The sequence below is a fragment of the Daucus carota genome, chromosome 2, assembly GCF_001625215.2.
Source record: "Daucus carota subsp. sativus chromosome 2, DH1 v3.0, whole genome shotgun sequence".
NCBI classification, from domain to species: Eukaryota; Viridiplantae; Streptophyta; class Magnoliopsida; order Apiales; family Apiaceae; genus Daucus; species Daucus carota.
This window is the reverse complement of record NC_030382.2, coordinates 32558127-32580508: the sequence shown is the minus strand read 5'-3', so window position 1 is coordinate 32580508 and position 22382 is coordinate 32558127. Positions and strand designations below refer to the sequence as shown.

The 22382-nt window shown below is 34.0% G+C and overlaps 2 protein-coding genes and 1 long non-coding RNA gene across 6 annotated transcripts; 1 reads left to right on the top strand and 2 right to left on the bottom strand.

Moving 5' to 3' along the window:
- Positions 1 to 740: 740 nt before the first annotated feature.
- On the bottom strand, positions 741 to 8665 carry LOC108206890 (uncharacterized). Of its 4 annotated transcripts, none has more exons than XR_010288794.1 (14): positions 7664 to 8665; positions 7171 to 7236; positions 6935 to 7038; positions 6665 to 6861; positions 6515 to 6573; positions 6235 to 6339; positions 5962 to 6092; positions 5238 to 5837; positions 3978 to 4052; positions 3789 to 3887; positions 3152 to 3230; positions 2990 to 3054; positions 1709 to 1930; positions 741 to 1058 (listed from the first exon to the last, which is right to left on the bottom strand). It is a non-coding gene; the product is annotated as an uncharacterized LOC108206890 (long non-coding RNA). The 4 variants fall into 4 exon arrangements; XR_010288792.1 differs by having other exon boundaries at positions 741 to 953; positions 7134 to 7236; positions 7664 to 8664; XR_001804188.2 differs by having other exon boundaries at positions 741 to 953; positions 7664 to 8664.
- Positions 8666 to 10736: 2071 nt separating this feature from the next.
- On the bottom strand, positions 10737 to 14019 carry LOC108208287 (uncharacterized). Its single transcript, XM_017378806.2, has 2 exons — positions 13941 to 14019; positions 10737 to 13159 (listed from the first exon to the last, which is right to left on the bottom strand). The coding sequence occupies exons 1-2, from the start codon at positions 14017 to 14019 to the stop codon at positions 10737 to 10739; spliced, it is 2502 nt and encodes an 833-aa protein (XP_017234295.2).
- Positions 14020 to 15652: 1633 nt separating this feature from the next.
- Positions 15653 to 20754, top strand: LOC108208343 (uncharacterized). Its single transcript, XM_017378868.2, has 7 exons — positions 15653 to 15762; positions 18171 to 18864; positions 18953 to 19128; positions 19214 to 19294; positions 19413 to 19488; positions 19572 to 19658; positions 20292 to 20754. Exons 2-7 carry the CDS (start codon positions 18195 to 18197, stop codon positions 20483 to 20485), a joined length of 1284 nt encoding a protein of 427 aa, XP_017234357.2. The 5' UTR covers positions 15653 to 15762; positions 18171 to 18194; the 3' UTR covers positions 20486 to 20754.
- Positions 20755 to 22382: the final 1628 nt, after the last annotated feature.

Here is a 22382-nt window from a genome sequence, read left to right as displayed (position 1 = left end):
TTTTGATTAATATTACCTCATATTTTTCATATTATATTGCATAGCACATGATACTGTTGTATTTGAAAAAATTTAGCTATATTAAAATATTGAGCTAAAATTTTTAATTATTGAAAAAAAAATCTATTCATTTTAAAATGTTTTTATTATTCATATGTGAATTTTTTTTCTTAATATTAATATATGATACTATTGAAAAATGCTACGACAATAAGGGTGTTGCCTCTTGAGTAAGAGCTCTTTGTCAATAACTGTATTCTTGTTTGTCTAATGTGTGGAGAAGGTGAACTAACAAATTTATATATTCATTTGTGCAGGTAGAACTTGCTAACATATTTATATATCCATTTGTGCAAGTTAAGTAGAACTTGTAGGTCATTGATGGGGAGTTTCAGAGCAAAGCTTGGGTCCATGCAGGGCTCGAACTTCTGCCATTGTTTTCGTTAATTTTATTTTTATAGAAAAAAATAGTTATATAAAAATATTGAGATAAAAGTTTAAGTAATGTCATTTTAAAAAATTAAATGTTAAAATATTTAAAGTTTTGATATAATAAAATTTTCCGACGTAATGTTAATAATGATATTATTACTTAACTTAAATAGTTTATTATTTTCCGAATAATTTTACATTTTTTACATATAAAATTTGAATATTTTATCATGACTTGTTAAGTTATGCATCACTCATTTGTGACGGCTAACATGTATGGTTAATCGTTTGTCAAAAACAATAAAAAATTCTCTCAGATATGTATGGGTCGCACTCGGCTAACATAAACTGAAACGGGAATCGTAAGGATTTAGACATCCATACATTCAAAAAAAAAAGTACATCTAATTAATAGTTCTAACACAAAATTCGAGTGAGTAATTAAATTTAAATTTGTGATAGGCTGAGTTGCAGATGGGGTATGCATGCATCTCTGGTCCTTGTCCACCCTGCTGCTGCTCCTGTGAGATGTGAAGTGAAAAAATTGTGAACATGCATTGGTTGTGAAACCATGGATTTAAACTTGACTGGATAGTATAAGCAAAGGCATAGATGATATCCACAACCTATAGCCAAAGACAATCCAAGTAGAATAACTTGAGAAATTTCCATTGTAACAGGCAGAGACAATTAGTTAAGTAAAGATAATGATGATATAGAATATAAGTAAAGCCAGATTGCCAACTGACTCATGAGTTGAATACTACAGATGAGCAAACAATGTCGAATACTATAACATTCGACTATCTATTATTAAATATCCACATGACCAAACAATGTTAAAGCAAGACTTGAAAGCTATAATATTCGACTGTATGTTACTAAATTCCCACACAACTGATTTTAGCTGAAATATTGAAAACAAAAGAAAAACGCTAAAATGGGTCAAGTACTTAATTACAGCTCAGGTTTCCAAACTAAGCTCCATATAAACACTTTCATTCAACAAATAACAACCACGTTTTTGCGTGTTAGAAGCGATAAGTAAAGAATCTCTCACCATTCACCAATTAATACCTCACAAAGTTAACTATAACAATGCATCATTAACTATACCCAAAGGCTATATATTCACACCAAAGATAAACACATCATGTCGATCAGGAATTCATAATGTAACACTAATTATAACCGCCCCATTCAAAACATTGAACTTTATAGAAAAATCATACAATCATGTTCGATACAAAAAACAAAATTCCATAAAAACATATACCTTATTTGAAGTGACGGGCACAATCCTAAGAGTCTGTGTCTCCTTATCAAGAACCCCAGAAGCATAAGTACATATCTGAGGAGCAGCAGCTTCACCGGAATAATTAGTCCCTAAAAAAATTAACATCAGTCCCGTTAGGCCTCACCACCACTTGGTACCTACTGCTCCACTGCACATTCTGGTACACAGTAACCTTCGAATCCTCATCCACAAACGATGAACCTGAGCCCATTTTTAGATAGTGAAAGCAGGAAAAAGTAGTGCATTTGCTGATTTAGTTAATCCATAGTTGTTCATGTATACTTAATAATACATTTCTTTGACTAATATCATCTGAAACAAAGCAGATATTATCAAACAGTGATAAGAGAGGCCATTATGACAGGTATCTATTATCAGTTGTTCAGAGATAGTCAAGAAAGGCTCAGTACTATATATATACGAATCACACTCAACAATGAAGCAGATGGAAGTTGTTGGGTGGCTAAGATGATATATAGATGCACACCACAAGTTTTGATCAGCCTACATCCGATGCATATGAAGATCTAGTTATGCATATATCGGGACGGGTTATTGTTGGAGCTACAATAATACCACATCTTGTTATAAGGTTCACATAGCTACACTTGTTAATATTTTCTGTAGACAAATTGTATAAAATCTAGATTATCACAAAGCTCTCTAAAGGATGTGATTCTGCTGCAGCTCGCACCTTTAGTAGGGCCATTCAGATGGTTGTGAGGATGTGTATATTTCATATTAAATTTGGCTGGCTCTTTCAGTTTTGTCTGGACATTAAAACTACTCATCTTATCTTCTGAAGTATAGGGTGACACTTCAAGTTTCATATTTTCCGTCTATGTTGGCTTCTCTGGCTCATAGCTACATACGAATGGATGGAACCAGCTAAATACTGAAAATATATAGATAAACATACGTGTCATTTTGTTATAATCACCAACCAAATGCGAGTAGTTCTTACTTCTTAGATACATTAAGGCGGGTTCCTATTTAAAAAAATTTCTAATATTTCAAATTAAAGAGATTAAACAAATATTTTATAATAATATTTAAACATTTAAATGGTAGTGGGGCAGAAAGTCACCAAAAAAAAGTTAGTTAATATTAAAAAATTAGCAAATATAATATTTATTTAGTTATACAAAATTTAAGATCGAGTGATGAGTCCCACAATAGCATTCAAGTACTTTAAAAAGAAATTAAACTAATATTCACATATTCAACTTTTAAAAGAAAGCAAAATGAATATTGACAAACCATCTTGCAACTTAATCCTGCGTTTCCCCGCTAAAATTTCCAAATTCCTCAATATCCGGAACGCTCTTCAGTACATTCAAAAATTTTCAGAGGTTATGATTCAAAAGTGGCAAGCAGCTATATTTGTTAAAGTTAAAGTTTTGTATATATTGTACACGGTACCTGTTCTTCAATATCTCGTAAATGTTTCCTCCGATTTTCTTTGAATTTTTTCGAACGCTCCTCATCTTGTTCCATCGACCTAATAAGCATATAGCAAAAAGGGAAAAAACTACATTAGGCATAGTTTATATTTATATGCAAGAGAAAATGTATATTATTTTTGTCACATTTATAATTAATTTAAAGCAATAAAGATGGTTGTCATTTTATTCACCTTTAAGTGGGCATCAGTACTTCAAAAAGGATCAAATGCTATAGAATTTGCACATATTTATCGAAAATTTGAGTGAAGTAATCTATTGTCTATATATACCTTTTTTTTTATAATTGCATATTTTGAGTTATAATATATAATAAATAAATAAATAAATAAAATGGTGAGGTTTGATAGTGAAATCTATTAAAGCTTCCGGCAAAAATTGTTGTTACTATCTGCGACAATAATGTCAAACGGAGCCTAAGGCGTAGAGCCAGAGCATCATATTGCCCAAGTCAAATACCATCATATAATCATATTGACAAGATGAATTAGCAGTGAGGAGCTCTATGTATGTTTAATTTGTAATAGTGTTTTTAACTTGCTTCATTATTTTGTACATATTTATTCTATTGGAGAAGCGGGAGAGAGAGTGTTTACCGTGGGGATCATTACAATGACAAATTCTGTCGATTCTGTGTCGCGGAAAAGGTCTCGTACTTTGATCATCCTCTCTCTTAATTTTTCTAGTTTGTCCGCCTACATAAGAATTAGGTAGTAGGAATCAAAGCCTATCTTTTAATTGAACTTAAATCAACATTACTAACCAAGGGCACAATCGGGCCTTACTGCATCAGGCCGGTTTTCTTCTTGACCAAATACAGATTTGATGGCTGAAGGAGCTGATGATATCTTCTGCCTAAGCTGCATTAGGCAATATGATCCATGAAGGCATTGGAGAAAAAAATTTCTACATATCAGGGTAAATAGTACAACATATATATACATTCACACACACACACAAACGCATCTATATACAGTATAGGGAAATTCTTATATAATCAAGTAAGTGTGTAGATAACCTTACAAAAAAGAAAAGAAAAAGTAAGTGTGTAGATAAGTTCTTTGACCACGACAACTCTTGCTACAATGCTGATACCAATAATGAACAAAGAAAAAAAAATCAAAGAATATTCATCCAGGAGTTGGTAGTAGAACATATAAATATTCATTGTCATTGTACTAATAGCTCACAAGCATTCTTAACATCTACAATGTGTTGTGTGTTGGGGCATGAGCAGGTGCAAAAGGTCTAAGAGTTGACCATATTCAGTCTTTAAAGACAATATAACTATACATAACAAGTTACGATAATCTATCTTAATGCATCAGGTGTTAGTTTGTCTTATCAGGCCACAATTGCTTACTTCAAATGAATAGATGTTGGCCTGCATCTCTCTCACCATTGCTACAATTCACCTCTACCATCACTCTGAATAATGAGAAATGCTTTATCTATCATATTAATCATTTGCCCAGTTTATTTGTTTGGCATAATATAAAAGCAAAGGGGTTTTAGTATTTCGACAGTGAAGCTTCAAGAAAAAGAGGTGATCTATTATCATATACAAGTTTGACCACTTCAAAAAAAGTGGTTAGAACATAAACAGGTACTGATTAAGAACCTACAGGAACGGTGTTAATGAATAAGGGCTCAGCATTACTGGACGCTCACAATATCTAGCCACATCTCCCTTATGAGTGGACGGTGTTGTGACTTGAACATTAAATTTTAAGAGATTTAAATCAAAATTAGAACCAACGATGCAACAACTTTATCGTCTAAATTCTAAGATTACCAAAAAAAGAATTAAAAAAATGATAACTGCTTGGTCACTGGAAAAAGTTGTCATATAGTGACTATTTTTCTTATGAATCGTCTCAGGTATTGGACCCATGTGGTCAATTGACGCAGTTGTAGTGCTGCACATAAAGGCCTTAACGGTGGCACTACAAATTATTGCAAATTTGTAGGAAGTTATAAAGTAGATGTACTATAATTGTGAATAAATATAAATGAGCAGTCGACAAAAGGAGTAAAATCCTTACTTAACACCGTAGCAGGATTCCCGGTCATCGTCTTCGTTCAGGCCCGTCTCACGTAATCATGTTTCTTTTCAAATCTCTGTCTCGAGTGCTAATTGAATCAGATCCCCTTTGCAAGCGCTTCAGAGAAAGACAGAAGGAGGGCAGAGGAGTCGAGGAGAGTGCGGATGTTTGTTTTTGTTTTTAAGACTACTACTTGTTTCTAACAGGAGATAGACTTCTGGCAATATTCTTTATATCTGTTTTTTTAATACTAAGATAGATGTTTAATATTATTATTTATATTTTTAATAAGGATAACATTGAGATGACAAAAAAACATGACCAAACCAAAAAACTTAACAAAAAAGTAGGAATACAAATTATACCTATGTTGGCTTATTATAGTATAGTATAGATGTCCCTATGAATATATTTTTAGAGGATATCAAGCATATTTTCTAAATATATATATATATATATATATTAAATTTTCTAAGAAGATTTTTATAAAATTAAGAATGATAAACATGTTCAATTTTTATTTAGAAAAGACATTTATTTCTTGTAACCACAATCGCCAAGTAGTTCCGTGATCAGGTTACAGCATTCATTCACTCTTTCCTGTAATAAATCACATTTCAAACAAACAATTTAACAACCTGTTTGACAAAGGTATTTAAAATTCAATCTATCTGATCCAAAGTTTACAGTATGTTGTGTATATTCTCATGTAGCAAAACACAACCTTGCTGATTTTGAGGATGCCCAGAAGCTGGTTCTGATATTCCAGTGCATTATTAACATCAACTTCTTTGATAACAAGACACATTATGGCAGTAGCTACCACAGATGGAAGGTAACAGAGGATCCTAGAATCTGTAAGTATGTACATTGTCGAAATGATCAATAAAACCGAGTAGCTCAACTTACTATTCCACACTACAACATTGCTATGTCAAACTCGATATACTATCAATTGCAAAAACTGGTAAACAAAGTAGATGGTTTAAGCACTTACCAGTGACAATCGAATGGAAAAGGCAGTCACACCTTAGAAACTCCCAGTGTGGCCAGGATGATAAGATGCAGACATACCTCGAAAGGAAGAGTCCTTCATATACCTCTGCCCAAGAGAAGGATACAAAAAGGAAGGTACAGAAACAAGTCAATCAGCAAGTATTTACTACTTGATAATGGAGAATAATTTGTGGTCAATGAGAAAAAGACTATATAATATTTCTTCACAATGAAAAATAATTAGTATATACTGATATTAGTTTCAGCATAAAACAAATTACCGCAATTTGATCTTTCAGATCCGCATCCTCAGAGAGAGATGGCTGCACTTGTGCAGCAGCTATATACATACAAAAAAGGAATGGATCAATGTAGAGAACCGGTGCAAGCTACATTGATGCAATGGTGATGTGACATGGGTAGCAGTCTACCTTGATGAACAGCAGGGCTACAGTTCAACAGTAACGATGTGAAGCTGGGAGGAAAATTAGGATGAGTAGCCTCAACAGGATTGTAATATATGGGTTCTGGTGGGTTTGAGGTTTGGAGAGCATCAGGATTCAAAATTGGTGACATTCGTTGGGACTGAGTATTTGTAGAAGGTGCAGGGCTCCAATCCTTGGTAGGTCTGCACACACCATAGGTATAGGTTACTTAGAGAGAATAACATATATGCAACGAAGGGATAAAAAACTTCTTACCTATATGGAGATCCACTTGAAATGACGCACTCTGATGGAGGTTATTGAGCAGACCCAAAGTTGCTAGAGGGCTCTCCAACATCACTTGAATCGTCCAAGATATCCTGTTAGAGGAACATAACATGTTTATACTGAAAGGAAGTGAAATGGCAAACAAGTAAACTGATACAATATTCAACTTGACATAAGACCGACATACCTACACAAGGAACAGCAAACAAAACCAAGAAATATACCTTTAATGAGCTTATAAACTGTTCTGTTTCATAAACCGACAAAAAGCGAAGAGCAAATTTATGGATCTGCAAACAAGTAAAACAAGAAAAAGCGAGCACATATTTTAGCAGCACTGTAAATACAATTGGCCGTTCACAATAGCTCATCAACTTCCGGCACAATCATTCTCAGGGGTGATGCTAAATTAGTTCATCAGTGAGTGAAACTGTGCCAAACATCAAATGTTATTTAATTATGTATTTATGTGGCACTTGAAGATGATCAATTCATACACACAAGTAAAATACCTTGGAGGTAAAACAGACTGCCCACTAAACAAATTCTACAACACAGGTTATGCTACATGTGCAAATTTCTTTCAGCAAAAATTACAAAAGTTTATTAGAAATACAGAGAGGATGAGAGAGAAGAAAGTCATCTACCCGTGCCAATGACTATCAATCTCAATTAGAAGATCTAAGATCTAAAATACAACCATATATGATAAAGTACCTATAAAGCTTCTTGCTCTAGTGAGGAGGACAAAAATGTCCTAAGAAGTTCAATACTGTTTCTTGCAACATCGAATACTTCTTTTGTTTGCTCGGGAGAAAAGCTTATCACAAGAACCTCATTATACATTTGTTGTGCCAAGCTCGCATTTGACTCCGGTACTGTGGTCGAACGAGGAGGAGTGAATATAGGAGCCATCACAACCAGGAAAGCGTATACCTCTGGACCTCAAGCTCGGAAAAAACCAAGGCCCCAAAAAGAACATATATCCAAGGTGATAAGTTAAGTAAATAAAACAGAGGAAACAGTAAAGAACACGAAATCTAAAGCATTGAATTAAAGATTCTACATATTTTTGACACTAAGCAATCATTTTTGGTGGTACGAACATACCTTGTACGTCTCCTCATAAACAGGCAAATAGCGAAGCTCACTCCCTCCACGCTTTAATCAGAATCAAAGCCTTACTGCGGTTATTAACAACTGTCTGAGGATCATCAACTATGTTCACCATCTCATCAAACACCCTTTCAGCCGCAAATTTCGAAAACGCTTTCTCACAATTTTTAGAAATAGTCTCAAGCAAAACCAAACCCAAGTACTGAACCCTAGGAACCTTCATCATAATCCTTTTCTTCACACCTCGATCGAATCAATTCAAGGCTATTAATCCTATCATGATTAATCATATCACAAAGCTCAAGATTCGTAGCCCAGTCAGTCTCATCTAACGTATCCGCAGTCGCTTCCTCCACAATTGCTCTGCAGTATTTGCTTTCGTTTGTAAAACCAGTGAACACCAGGAGTTAGAATTCTAATAGGAGGCGTCGTTTAAGTATTAGTCCGCCACAGCTTCAGTCGGAGAAAGGATGAGACATAGAAAGAGTTCTATGAAATTTGCAGTGTTTGTTTTTGTTTATAGTATCTATATTAAGAGATAGAATTTTAGCAGGAGACAGAATTTTAGTAACAGTTGAGACTTGAGAGATACGGAAAAAAGCGACGAAACGAAAAATATATACCAAAACATGGGACTACAAAATATACCCATGTTGGCTTATTATAGTATAGTAATAGTATAGATAGTATATAGTAGATAGTATAGTATAGATAGCATAGATAAGGTAGTAGAGACTATTTGTTTTTGTGTAATACCGTGGCAGAGAAAGAAGATCGCAGGTACCGAGAATCAATTACTTTGTATTAGAGTTATGATATCAATCGATAGATATATTAATTCTTAGACTCTATAGGTGCAGGATTAAGTTTTGAAGTATAAGTTCGGGTTTTTGCATTGTCAGTATTCAGCAGTAGATTGGTAAGTGTACTTATGTTTTATACTTGGTGTTATACATATTTATACTAGCTACTTGTCGTGTGCACTGTGTAGGTGAGATAACATTTTATAAATACGAGATTTTCTGATATGTTCATGCATCCCGTGCTCCACCCTCTCACCAGCGTGCACCCCTGTACATACGCACTTAATATTTAATATTTTGTAAGTGATGCACACTTTTTAATTTTAGTAATTATTTTCTGTTATATTTGTAATTATATTTAGTGTGCACGTATATGTCTAACAATGAGATCTTAAGGTTTATTTGACGTGTTTGCATGATAGACATGTTATTTTATATTCATCCGATTATAATTATTTTATGTGATGAATTATTTATGTTGATTGGGTTGTTAATAAATATAACTTATTATTAAATTAGTGTTATATTTACTACTCAAATTATTGTGTAGTAATTTTATATATTATTAATATTAAATTTTCTAAGTCTCCAAATGATATTTTGGTGAAACAAAAGTAAATTTTAAATATTTTAGTAAACTTAGTACTTATTATATTTTCAATTATGTGTGTACATGGGTTAACGTATTTGCTCCTGGCTACTTGATACTTTGCACTAGTTTTTGGTAAATTGCCCTGTAACTTGTAAATTGGTATATAATTCGTATAAGCGGTGTCTTGGTTGAATGCGTATCTGATCGTAATAATTTGAATATTTTTTATTTCTTTATTTATTATTTGTTTTAAAGATTTTAGTCTGGACTAGTTAAGTGAGTAGTTCAGCGTCTAGTCCAGATAAGTCTATGTGATAGTCTACTTGTGAATACTCAAGTTGTGGTCAAATATATATTGCTTGTACATGGGGAGTTATCAAGGCATGCTGTTATATTATGTTTCTAGCCATAATGCTTGCTCATGGTCAGAAGTCAGTTTAGTAAAAAGGTTTTCAAAATTTTCCTTGCGCTGCATTACTACTTTTCGGCATGTAAATCATCACCTCATCTGATGGGGTCTGATATTTTAGAAAATCAGTAGGTTAGGTGTGCAAATATGCTTTCTGCATTTTACTTTAATTTATATAATCAACGAGTGATAAATATTGTGCTATTTATTATAAGTATGTGATATCAATGATTTCGCCAATTAGAGATCTAATTAGTTATGTTAATATATGTACTAGTGTTAGAAGCATGAGCATGTGGTCATAAATATTAGTTCGGGTAGTAATTTATTACGATGATTTCTAATATATTATTTATTAATTAACACTAGATTGAATAAAGAGCTGTGATCTATTCCGGACTATATTCAAATTTATATCGAGGTACGGATTCTATTTCAATATCTCCTTTTATTTAAATAATAAATATTTATTATATTTATTGTTGTGACATCCTTAAAATTTCTTTTGTTATTACACACTACTCTTTTCGCTTGGCCTCCGTATATTTGAATTGTTGTTGCCTTGACTCATATTGTTTCCTTTCGTTTTATTATTGTATCATTGTATATATTTTGTTCATTGAGTCGGCAATTTTTGTAATTGTTTGGGCTCTTAAACTGACCCGTGTGGGTAAATCACGGACAATGTTCACATGGAGTTCGTAGTAAAGGTGAACTAGACACCAACTCGTATCGGTGATTTAAGCATACGAGCACGTTTTTGGGGTCTGAGACGTGAGAAGATCATGATCGTTATTGTTTTGTGCAGGGGCAGAACCAGGATTCAAATATGGGGGGGACCAAATTGATTAAAGTAGAAAACATACCGGTTTATTTGAGATGCGCGCGCCTTTCTTTGATTGAATAAAATGAATCAATAATCTCGTCAGTAGAAATGGTCTCGGCAATCTCCTTTTCAATATATAGCAACAAATAATCTCTAAGAAACTCATCTTCCATACGATTCCGAAGGCTTGTTTTCACAATTTTCATAGCTGAAAAAGCCCGTTCAGATGTTGCCGTAGATGCCGGAAGAGTCAAGACAAGCCTCAATAGTCTATCAACTAATGGATACATGTCAGCTTTGCCGGTGGTTACCAATCCATGACATAAATCTCCAAGAGTAGACAAATTCTTCAAATCTGGATGAACAGGAACATCTAAGCCATAATGTTGTAGTTCATACCTTAAGTGAATTTTTTCATCTCCCAAAAAATCTTCTGAATAAAAATTTTCAGCTAGCTTGCAAATGTTCTCTATATTGAAAGATTTGTAACAATCCCTAGGATTTAGTGATGTACTCAGAATTAGAAGCTCTGTCGTTTGCTCGCTGAACCTATTGTTTAACTCCTGCAATTGTTGGTCTATGGCAGCAGTAAAGATTTCTACTTTGTAATGATGTTCCGTTGTCACCATTTGCTTTTGTTTTCCTTGCCGACGGAGAGATTTAAGCACATCAAAGTAAGGAACATTCATGTCCGGAATCTCTATAGTATATCGCTCACAGAATGATTTCACGTTCTCTAAAAGACTCTCCCAACCATCACTTCTCAATTTTTGAATCAGCAACTTTGTAGTGGAAACCAGATGCATAGCATTTAAAATATCCTGAGACTTTTGTTGTAATGCTCGACAAAGTAGATCAGTAATAGCCATTATCTCCTTGACCACATGTAAGATAAATACAAATTCATAAGACATCAACATTTTAATAGCACTTAAAGCATCACCTCTTTGAGCAAAAGTTGTCCCTTGAGCAGCAACATCAATCAAAACTGAGCGAGTGGCACCATACATTCTGATCAAACTACATATAGCAGTTAAATGCGAACTCCATCTAGTATCCCCAGGACGTTGCAATGTTCCAATTTGATTGAGACCTTTACCCGTTTGAATCTCTTCAATTTCCTTTAAATGCTCAATTTCAGCAATTTGATTAGCTTGCAACTCATCATGCTGTTTACAAGAACTAGTAACTGCATTGATAACAAACACCAGATTTTGAAAGAAAGTGTGAATCTGAGGTACTTCTCTGGTTGCAGCCACAAGTGCTAACTGCAACTGGTGTGCCAGGCAATGAATGTAATAGGCATACGGGCATTCTTTAAGAAATAGTGCTTGCAGCCCGTTCCACTCACCATGCATATTACTGGCGCCGTCGTATCCCTGGCCTCTTATGTTCTGGACACTAAGATTCTGATGAGACAAAATAGCACATATTTCTGTTTTCAATGTTAAAGATGTTGTATCTTTAACATGGACTAAATCCAAGAAACGCTCCCTCACATAGCCATTCTTATCAACAAACCTAACAACGATGGCCATTTGCTCTCTTTTAGAGATATCTCTAGATTCATCCACAATCAAACAATATTTAGCATTATCGATCTCTTCACGAATTAAACTTTGCACTTTCCTGGCAAAAACATGTAAAAGCTCTTTTTGGATTTTTGGTGAAGTGTATTTGGCATTTTTTGGGGCTTTGTCTAAAATAATTTCTTTTACCTCAGGACTGTAAGAAGCCAAAAGCTTTAGCATCTCAAGAAAATTACCTTGATTCTTTGAGTTGCATCTTTCATCATGCCCTCTGAATGCACAAGCTTGGAATGTCAACCACTTGATTGCATCAATTGATGTTTTAAGACGCATTCGATTTCGTTTAATTTCTTCTGCACTTTGTTTCTCTACTATCTTCTCCAAGTGACATGGCTGATTTTTGAGATTATAATAACATTTGGCCGCAAAATTATGAGCTGAATTAGAACCATCTCCTTTCCCAACATGACATCTAAAAGCACAATCTTTTCCATTATTTACTTTCCTCCAAGTGTTAAACCCCTTAACAGTAAATGTATTGGAACCACACCTTCCTAATGGATTTTTAGCAAAAAGAAAACAATAAAAACAGTATGCTGCATCTTTTTCTGGTGAGTACTCTAACCAAGGAAATTTCTGAAACCAACATTTTTGAAATCGACGGGGATGATGTTCTGGACCCGAGAAAGGATAGACTTGCACAGGTTGATATGGACCAAGATCAATATATGCCCTCCTAATTAAATCTTTTTTATTTGGGTCATAAGTCTCAATTTGTTTCCGCAAACCAGGATCACGTATCAATGAATTAAAATCAATACTTTCATCAATATTATCAGAGTTAGTACCTCTATTAACATCATGTTGCTCGGAGTTGTTGTTTGCCCCGCCAAAAATCTGAGGCTCGACTCCATGATCTCCATCTCCAGTGACTCTAACTGAGGCAGCAGTAGGAATAGGTTGTGCTTCACTTTCAAAGATAGGTTGCTTCTCTTGGGTTGAAAATAAGACGTGATTTCTTTTCTCTTGCTCATGTTACTGATAAAACTAGGGATTGTAATTTGTAAATTGGGGATTTTGGTTTTGGGGGTTTAAAGCAGACAAGTCAGTGTTCTGTTTTTTCTTAATGTGTTAGTCGTTCCCCCTCCCCCCCCCTCCCTGCTATCTTACTTTACAATTTACAATTTACATGTTATGTTTGTTTTATTAGCTAATAAATAATTATATATAATACATCAAAAATAATATGGGTTAGATTAGATATATATTTAACAAAATTAATAAAATTTGTTTACCCAATTTTCATTTTCATTTTTTTTTTATATTTAGGGGGGACCGAAAATAGAAATCATAAAAAATTTTAAATTTTTATATTAAAATTTTACGGTTATTTCGAAGTTGGCGGGGACCGGGGCTCCCTTCGGTCCCCCCTAGTTTCTCCCCTGGTTTTGTGGAATGTTTTATACATTCTTTATTTCTTCTTGTGGATATCCGAAGAAGAAATCATTGTTCTGTATTTGCTCGGTGATTGGAGTGAGCAAGTACAGTTTGGTGTAAGAGACCCAAATTGTGTCATCTATTCATCATTGAGTCTTATTTATAGTTCATTGTTTATCTCGATTATTGTGGCTTGAGGTACTTATTTGTACCAATTTATTTTAAATCATTGTTTCGAGATTATTGATACTCCTTGCACCTACATTATTTTTATATTCGTACTGGGCATTGGCTCACTCTCGTTTGTTTCCTTTCCGCAGGTAATCAGGGGTAGCGGGGATCGTGATTGAGTGACACCCATCTTTAGTTGCTTTCTTTGTTAGGGGCTAACCAGACCTTGGAGACTTATATTCATATTGTTTTAAGACTTTGTTGGATTTATCACCATGGAGTTTGAGACTTTAGCATTCATTATGATTTTTAGTTCGCTAAACTATTATATTTCTTAACGAATTTAGACTTGTTAAATTGTTTGGCCCTATTGTATAAGTGGGGTGTTACATTTGGTATCTTAGTTTATTGGAATGAAAGAGTTTGCTTGTATTGCGAGTAATTAGGTGGATGTCAATCTTTTTCCTTTTTCAGTGTTCATTATGGAGGCAGCAACTGAAGTGTTAAGAAAGGTACCAGAATCAAAGCTGCTTGGATATTCATTTAAATATGGAATCATGCTTGGATATTCATTTAAATCTGGAATGACAGAATCATATGTGGATCTTCATTTAAGTCTGGAATGTTGGGTACTGCTGTCATTGCTGACTGAGATAAAATTGTGATGTTGATTGTAATTTTGAGAATCACCTGTGTAAAATAGTCTGTGAAAAGCTGTTGTGTAAAGTTGTGTAAAATTATTGTGTAAAATTGTTTATGTACTATGTAGACAGATTTGGTAAATCCATTTGTATTTAGGCGGGCTGCATTATTTTGTTTCCCCCCATAAAGTTACAATAATCTTTATTTAAGTATGTGTTGATCTCTTGACTTGCAATATTAAACAACTCAAATATAAGCTGCCTTGGTCTCCGTGTCCCTCTCAAGTGTAAATACTGAGAGGGACAAAGGGAGTTTTAGTTTTGATAAATACATCTTTGATTCACATCTTTGAGTAAAATTGAATAACTTTAAAGGTATTAATTCAAGAGGAAAAGAATAAATAAAAAGATAGCGGTGAAAAAATATATCACCATAAACTGAAGAGAAGAAATATATTATTTATATGAAACCTTTATGGGAAAAGTGTCGTAATTTTTTTATCATATACTCTTAATTTTTTTTAAAAGGAGAGATGATGAGTTCTTAACTTTTTAAAGAGTTTACAGGAGTCCATTGGAGCTCTCATTTTTGTCTTGGTTTTCTAAATTTGAAATTAAGAGCTTGTTTAGAGAGCCCGTTGGAGATGTTCTCAAGTGCAAATTTGTGATATGTTTTTGCCTCGGTTTGTTTAGCAAAAAGCAAAAATTGCTTCTTGATTCTACTTTTCTCGCCCATTTGTGTGAATGAGTAGAAGCAAGAAGCACTTTTAAGAAATTCGGAATACTAGCTATCCTCTCAGAGTTTCTAATTCTTTTGCAAATATTTTACTCTCTCTGTTCCAAAATAAGTGGCGTTTTTACTTTTTGCACGTAATTTAAGGTGGGAAAAAAAACACATCTACACGTTATTTTTCAAATTTTCATTTTCTGAATAAAAATATAGATGTTAAACTTTTATTCAAAAAAAGAAAATTTGAAAAATAATATATAAAAATTTATTTTTTCTACATCTTAAAATATGAGAGAAAAGTCAAAATAACACATATTTTTTGACGAAGAAATAACACATATTTTGACACCACTTTTTTAATTTAAACAAAAATTCGATTCTTTTGTGCTAAAACAAACGGCCCCAAGCCCACCCTTTAATAAAACCAGACATATTGTAGTTGTGTAAAAACCCTCATACTATCGTTGTCGCCTTTTCAAAGCCCTATACATTTCTCTCCCCGATTTTCTCGATTCGAACCGATACATGATTTTCTTCTAGTCTTTCGGGGATCGGGTCACAGGTATTATTACTTCATGTATGTTTCAATTTACAATTTTTACCGCTTTTATTTGACGATCATATACTCTTTTGGTACTTGTATATGTGCGTGATCATCTATTTGTTTACCTCAATTCAAAGTTTTAGTTTAAGTAAATCGATGTTTATGATAATCAGTTGTCATTGATTGTTAAATTTTTATTTTGACATATACATTTCGATTTTTATATCTCTATTTAGGTGGCCATGTATTAGATGCTCTTGTTAGTGAAATGCCTTGTTGGGGATATGTTATGGGTGCGTAAATTGGGTTGTATCGGTTGTTTATCCATGTAATTGGTTTTAGTGAAATACGCTGTGTTGATTATTTGTTGTTGTCAGTTTTAGAGGATATGGATACAAACAAACCAAAGCAAACTTCACCTAGATTCTACAGCCTACTCTTGCAGAAATTATTAACCATAGCCAACTTTTCACCGTCAAATTCATCGTCATCAATGTGCACAACTTGACAATAGCTTTGATTTTCCTTATTTTTTCGGCATGCTTTTTATATGTTCTGCTCAACTGCAATGAATGCCTAATTTTGATGTCATTCATCTATTTCAACACTTTTCTGAATAACAGTCACTGAAATCTTCTTTTGTGGTGGCTCGATCCACCTGGAGTATGCACAGCCATTCCAATGTAGTAAGCGTGAATAACAAACCGTTTATGAATTTTGAGTTACTAAACATAGCATTACTGTTTTATTTTTGAGAGAATTGCTGAATTGGAAATGATTTAAGTTTTGATGTTTATTCATATATTAGAATGTAGTAAGCGTGAATAACAAACCGTTTATGGATTTTTGATGAGAAATCGTGCATCATGTTGTCCTCAAGCGGGTTATAAGATATTTTGTTAAGATATTCACAGTTTTCTTTTTATAGTTAAGTTGAATCTCATTGAGAATTCGCTCCTCGTCTTGATTGTATGTCGCTGTTTTTAATTTATATATAAATAGGTAAAATTTGATATATTACATATGTTGAGCATGTTAAAGTACTTTATCATTTGAAAGGATGTGATTTTTTTAGTTCAGGTAATACATCATATACTTGTAACCAGAAGAAAATATAATCCTAATGACTTCATATTTTGTATGTGTATATTTATGTGGTTACCAGCAATTAATTGTATTAGATATACTTTGACTTGTACTGCTATACTGGGAGATAATTGATAATTTTTGTTTGATGAAATCTAACTCTGTCACAACCGGTGTTTTAAATCCGTTTTCGTAATTATTATATGTTAATTAATACAGTATCGGCAGTAAGTGTCTTTTTCTGAGTAGATGGTATTAGCTGGGTTTATAGTGAATATATGCATATATATACCAGTGCTAACTTTTTATGCACCTTTTAATACAGCAAAATTTACCATTTTAAGAAAGATTTATTTCCTGTGAACTCTCTTCTGTACTTTTGATGCTGAAAAGTGCAGACATGACTGAAGAAACTTTTTGATAGTTAATACTAGTTGATTATTGTGATTCTAGGAAAGCTTTGTTACCTTATGCAATTATGTAAAATGCAACTTTATATAGCCAAACATTAAGAACACTCAGGTACTTCATGGATGAACTTTTTCCCTCTCAAAGGCAATCCTCTTTCAGCGATAGAAATTCTTATCTAGATATATTGGTATTCCAATTTGTAGATTCTTGTGTAAATGTTGGTGAATTTCGTAATAGTTTAGGGTTATGGGTTTCAAATTCAGAAAGAGGTGTAATTCAGCTGTTAAATATGAATGGTCAACTTGGAACGGTTAAAAAAATGATTTTTTCGGATGAAATTATAAGATTTAATGATCCAGGCACTTTTTGTGTTTTTTAATCATTAACCATTTAAACAATTTTTATCGAATGCCTGTTATTTTTATGCAGTCATCAAAAAATAGAATTTTAGATTACCAAACTACTAATGTGCAGAAGTTTTGGAGTTTTCTCTTCATGGATATATTGTAATAATGTTTATCTGAACGAAGTACTTCTGACTTGCAAGCTGATTATGGTTTATAGTTTTCATTCCTACATAATATTATATTTACAAAAGTTTCCTATATAGTACTCCCTCCGTCCTTTGGATTGTTAACATTTTTGAGAGATGGTTCGGCACATATTTTAAGGTACCAATATAATATAGCTTTATTAATTATTTTAACTTTTTTTTTCTTCTGAATAAAAATTTAATTTTCAAACTTTTATTCAGAAAAACAAAATTTCAAAAATAAATTATGGAATTATTTTTTATGTACGTCTTAAAATGAGTGTCAAGCAATGCAAAAAAAGTTTTAACAATCCAAAGGCACGGAGGGAGTAACAATTAGTAATAAACTTCCAATGTGTTATAGAGTGGGTATTTAATGTTTTCCGTTTGTTTATAGTATTCTAGTTAAGCAACAAAGAAAATGAATGGAAGAAGGGGACACTGGGATCCACGTTCCGAAACTGGTGCTCCTTTTGCAGGTTTTGATGGCCCTAGGGGTCGCCAGATTCCAGTTCCTGGGGTGTTTGGGGCACATGACCCTTTTGATCACCCTTTCTTTACAGATCCATTTGGCTTACCTGGCAGGGTTCCTTTAATGAATACACCTCTGCCTGGTGTCCATATGGGTAGAAGTCCAGTTATGCCTGCTCCTATGCCTCATTTTCCTATAGATGAAAGTCCCTTTAACCATGCCCATCTGCCTAATTTCCACTTTGGGGGGCATCCATTCATGAACACAGGTCCAACTAACTTCCCTATTGGGAATAACCCTTTTTCCAGTTCACCTCTTCCATTTGGTTTTGGTACTGAAATTTCTGCAATGAACGTGCAAGCACCTGAGTTCATCGACGTAAAGTCTTCCCAAATGAACAGGTCCAAGGGACCGATTATAGAAGAGTTGAACTCTGATGATGAGAAGGAAATGGACGACCAAGAGGAGAAAAACGGATCTAAGGGGCCAATTATTGAAGAGTTGAGCTCTGATGATGAGAAGGAAATTGATGACCTCATGGAGAAAAATGATAACCCTAGAAAGCATGATAGGCGAAGAAAAGAGGCTTATGCTGAGGATCAAGACTATCAAACAGATGGTTAGTGTGTTTGTGCACATCTGATGATTCTAATTACTGTCTTTTAATGCTAACAGGTCAATGTCTAAACTGATGTTTTGTGATTCAGGAATGAACAAAAGGCAAATGCTTTTCTGCAATAAGTCTAATAGTGTGAATAATGCACAATTGAGTGGAAGTCATAGCAGTCAGAGCTTTACTTTTCACAGCTCGACTGTTATGCATGGTGGTTCAAATGGAACATACTATACTAAATCCAGAACGTTGAGAAGAGGGACTGATGGAGTAAGTATACTTTTGAGCTTTATATTCACCTGACCGGTTATTTGTTGCTACTGGCTATTACATGGTGCATGTTTAAAATTTGCAGTTAATGATCGATGAGAGCAAAGAAGCTGATTTTACGACTGGTCGAGCTGCTCATAGGCTCTCTAGGGCAATTAATGACAAAGTAGATGGCAACTCTTTGTTTTTGATTGTTCACTGTCCCAGTGTCATGTTATATATATAACCTCTTGTTTACCCCTGTTTTGATTATTTGTAATCCTGAGAAAATTGGGTCATTGCAGGGCCATACTGTTGCAAGGAACCTACAGTCAGATGGTAATGTCGATACCATGCAGATTTTGCACAATCTGGAGAAAGGTTTTTTACTATTACTACTTAATATACTTACTGTTCTCACTGTTTTATATTCCGAATAAATAATAAGTTCTTATTGCTGTCAGATGATCTTGCTACTTTTGAGCAAACATGGAATCAAAGTGCTAGTAAAAGTTCGCCTGGATGGAGCGAAGGCTTATACATGCAGAATGGTATGACCATTCTCCTTCTCTTGTTTTTCGGTTAAAATTGTTATCTGATGTGTGTGTCCTTTTAGAGGTAAATTATTAGATATTGAATATTTGTTACAACTGCTTGATTGTCATTTTGCATTTCACTACTTATTCTGCGTTCATGTGAATGAAATAGCTGTCTGTTGAGATATTGTTTGCATCTGCTAATCATAGTTTCTTTATGTTGAGCACATTAAAGATTTGCATGTGGAAAAGCATTAATCACACAGTTAAAGGTTCTTCCACTTTGATGCAGAATATAGTTGCATGTTTATGCAACTAAGATTTACGGTGGTTGCAACAGCTGCCTGATTTATGTTTGCTAGTTTTTATGAATTTGTTTTAAGAATATATTATGTCCTAAAGTGAGTGGACCCTAGTGTATGTGTATCTCTTTGTATGCCACGGACCATCTTTTTTCTTGTATAAAAGATATATGGAGCTTTAGAACTGAAACAGTTCTCTGATTATGGTTTAGGATCTCCAACCTGTACGGTTTCACGTGTTTCAATGGGAAAAAAATTCTTTTAAACAAAAATTGGTCTTGATTTAACTTTCCCTAGTGGTGCAATCTGTGAGGTATTTTAAACATTTTAGTTGATACTTTTGTAGGCTCCGGGAGTAGTAGAGAGGGTGTTCTGCAAAGAAGGGCAATTCAGGCTCTACCTTCGACTGAAAACCCTCATATTTTGGGTGGTACGCAACCAGGTGTAAGCAGCAGGCCTGGTTATTCTGAGTTTCATAATCCTGAGAGGATGGATGTGAACAATGGAGGTGGAGGCAATTCTTTTGGGGGTAGATTTTAATGTCAAAAAGGGAGGTGTCGGCAACTATCAAGTAAGTTTCAGGGAGATTAGCCATTGCACAGGGACCTTGTACACATTCCTTTTAGCATAGTACACCACTTCATCATTTAAGACGCACATATATATATTTAGCAACTCAGAGAGTAACACGATATTGGCTGTGTGCATGCCTATGATCGGTAATATGCTACTGCTTAAAGATTGCATATTATGGTAGACTTTGCACCCAAATTTATGGTCCGACTTGGAATACATTTAATTTTCATGCAGTTATATCCACTAAAATTGCACTACATATTACATTGATGTTGCCTGTTCTCATAATGAACTTGAATGGCACACGGGGCACAATGTCGAAATGGTGTCCAGGCCTGGGCCTTCTGGCGTTGGCAAAGACCTTTGGTGATTGTGTTAGGGGTGAGTATTCGGTTAACCGAAACCGAACTTTTTTTCGGTTAACCGAAACCGAAATAAACAAAAATTAACTACCGAAAACCGAACCGAAATTCTTTCGGTTTGTAACCGAAACCGAAATTATTATTTTGGTTATTACCGAAAACCGAAATTAAAAACCGAATTTTAAACTATTTCCCTGCTAATATCTACTGCAGCTTTGATATGAATTCATGTTACATCCAGATTTATTAAAGTAATTCATTTGTCCAAAACTAAGCAAATATTAGGTGATCTCTTATGCTTTTATGTAAACTCACGGACATCAGCCAGAGCCAGAAGCTAAGTTTCTCTTTCTCATGCTTTGCTTTGTCCATTGGTAAATCTAAGCAGAGTGAATGACAAATGATTAAATGAAACTGCTGAAGAGTGAATTGCAGATGAAGCTTATGAAGGTCTGAAGCTACAGGATTGACACTTTATCATATAACAACTATAAAAAGTAAATAACTGATATGTATATAATATTAATACTAATAATATATTAATTAAATCTTGAAAATTCGGTTAACCGATCGGTTTTTCGGTTAACCGTGGTTAATAACCGAATAACCAAAAAACCGAATTTCAAAATTTTCACTATGGAAAACCGAACCGAATTATATAATTCGGTTAACCGAACCGAAAAAAATTCGGTTATTCAGTACGGTTTTCGGTTAACCGAACCGAAAACCGTACTGAATAACCGAATTTGAGACATAGCTGAAATGTTGTAACATTGGTTTCAATGTCTGAAATCCATAATGAAACCTTTAGGTTCATGTCTCAAATTACAACTATGTACAGTAGCTTCTAATCATGGTAAATATAGTCTGAGACTTGGAACAGTGTTTCATAGCATGGTAAATAATATTAGATTGCCTTTGAGAACATGTATTTCATTTGCGAGTTTTATACTACTAAGTTACAGAAAAGTGTAGAGTAGATCCTTCTAAGACAAGTCACAGTGTCCCCTTGTATTGAAGAAACACTATTTCCTGACATTGTGAATGCAAAATTTCACATAGCTACATACAGCAGCGTAGACAAAATTCTACCCTGTCACCTTCATATTACATTAGTAAAATAGTTTTTTAGATTGGATGAGAACTTGAACTCTGCTTCATGCTTCTCCAGAAATACAATGTGCAGGAAAGTAAATATCTTACAAAAAGACACACAGTTTCACTAAGATCCGGATACAATTTTTCAGTACCCATGTATTCATCAGTGCGTCTGCAAGCCATCTAGCAAAGACTATAAACAAGAACATTGACCTCCTCCAAGAGGTGTTCTTTGCAGATAACTTCAAGGCCAAAAGATGATATAAGAACATATAATATATTAATAAAATGTACATATAGAATACTTGGAGAGGAACATGTGCACGTCACTAACCAAAAGAATCAAAAAGGGATATCAATGGACTTGAACGTATTGTCAATACAGATGAGAAAAAAAGAGA

Bases quoted from the DNA above. Each gene is read 5' to 3' on its own strand.
- LOC108208287 (XM_017378806.2), bottom strand. From the start codon at position 14,019: ATGGGTGTCACTCAATCACGATCCCCGCTACCCCTGATTACCTGCGGA. The intron at 13,160-13,940 runs GTACGAATATAA...CTGCTGCCTCAG, and splicing joins CGAGAGTGAGCCAATGCCCA to TTAGAGTCACTGGAGATGGA.
- LOC108208343 (XM_017378868.2), top strand. From the start codon at position 18,195: ATGAATGGAAGAAGGGGACACTGGGATCCACGTTCCGAAACTGGTGCT. The intron at 19,295-19,412 runs GTAGATGGCAAC...GGGTCATTGCAG, and splicing joins CTAGGGCAATTAATGACAAA to GGCCATACTGTTGCAAGGAA. The intron at 19,659-20,291 runs GTATGACCATTC...ATACTTTTGTAG, and splicing joins AGGCTTATACATGCAGAATG to GCTCCGGGAGTAGTAGAGAG.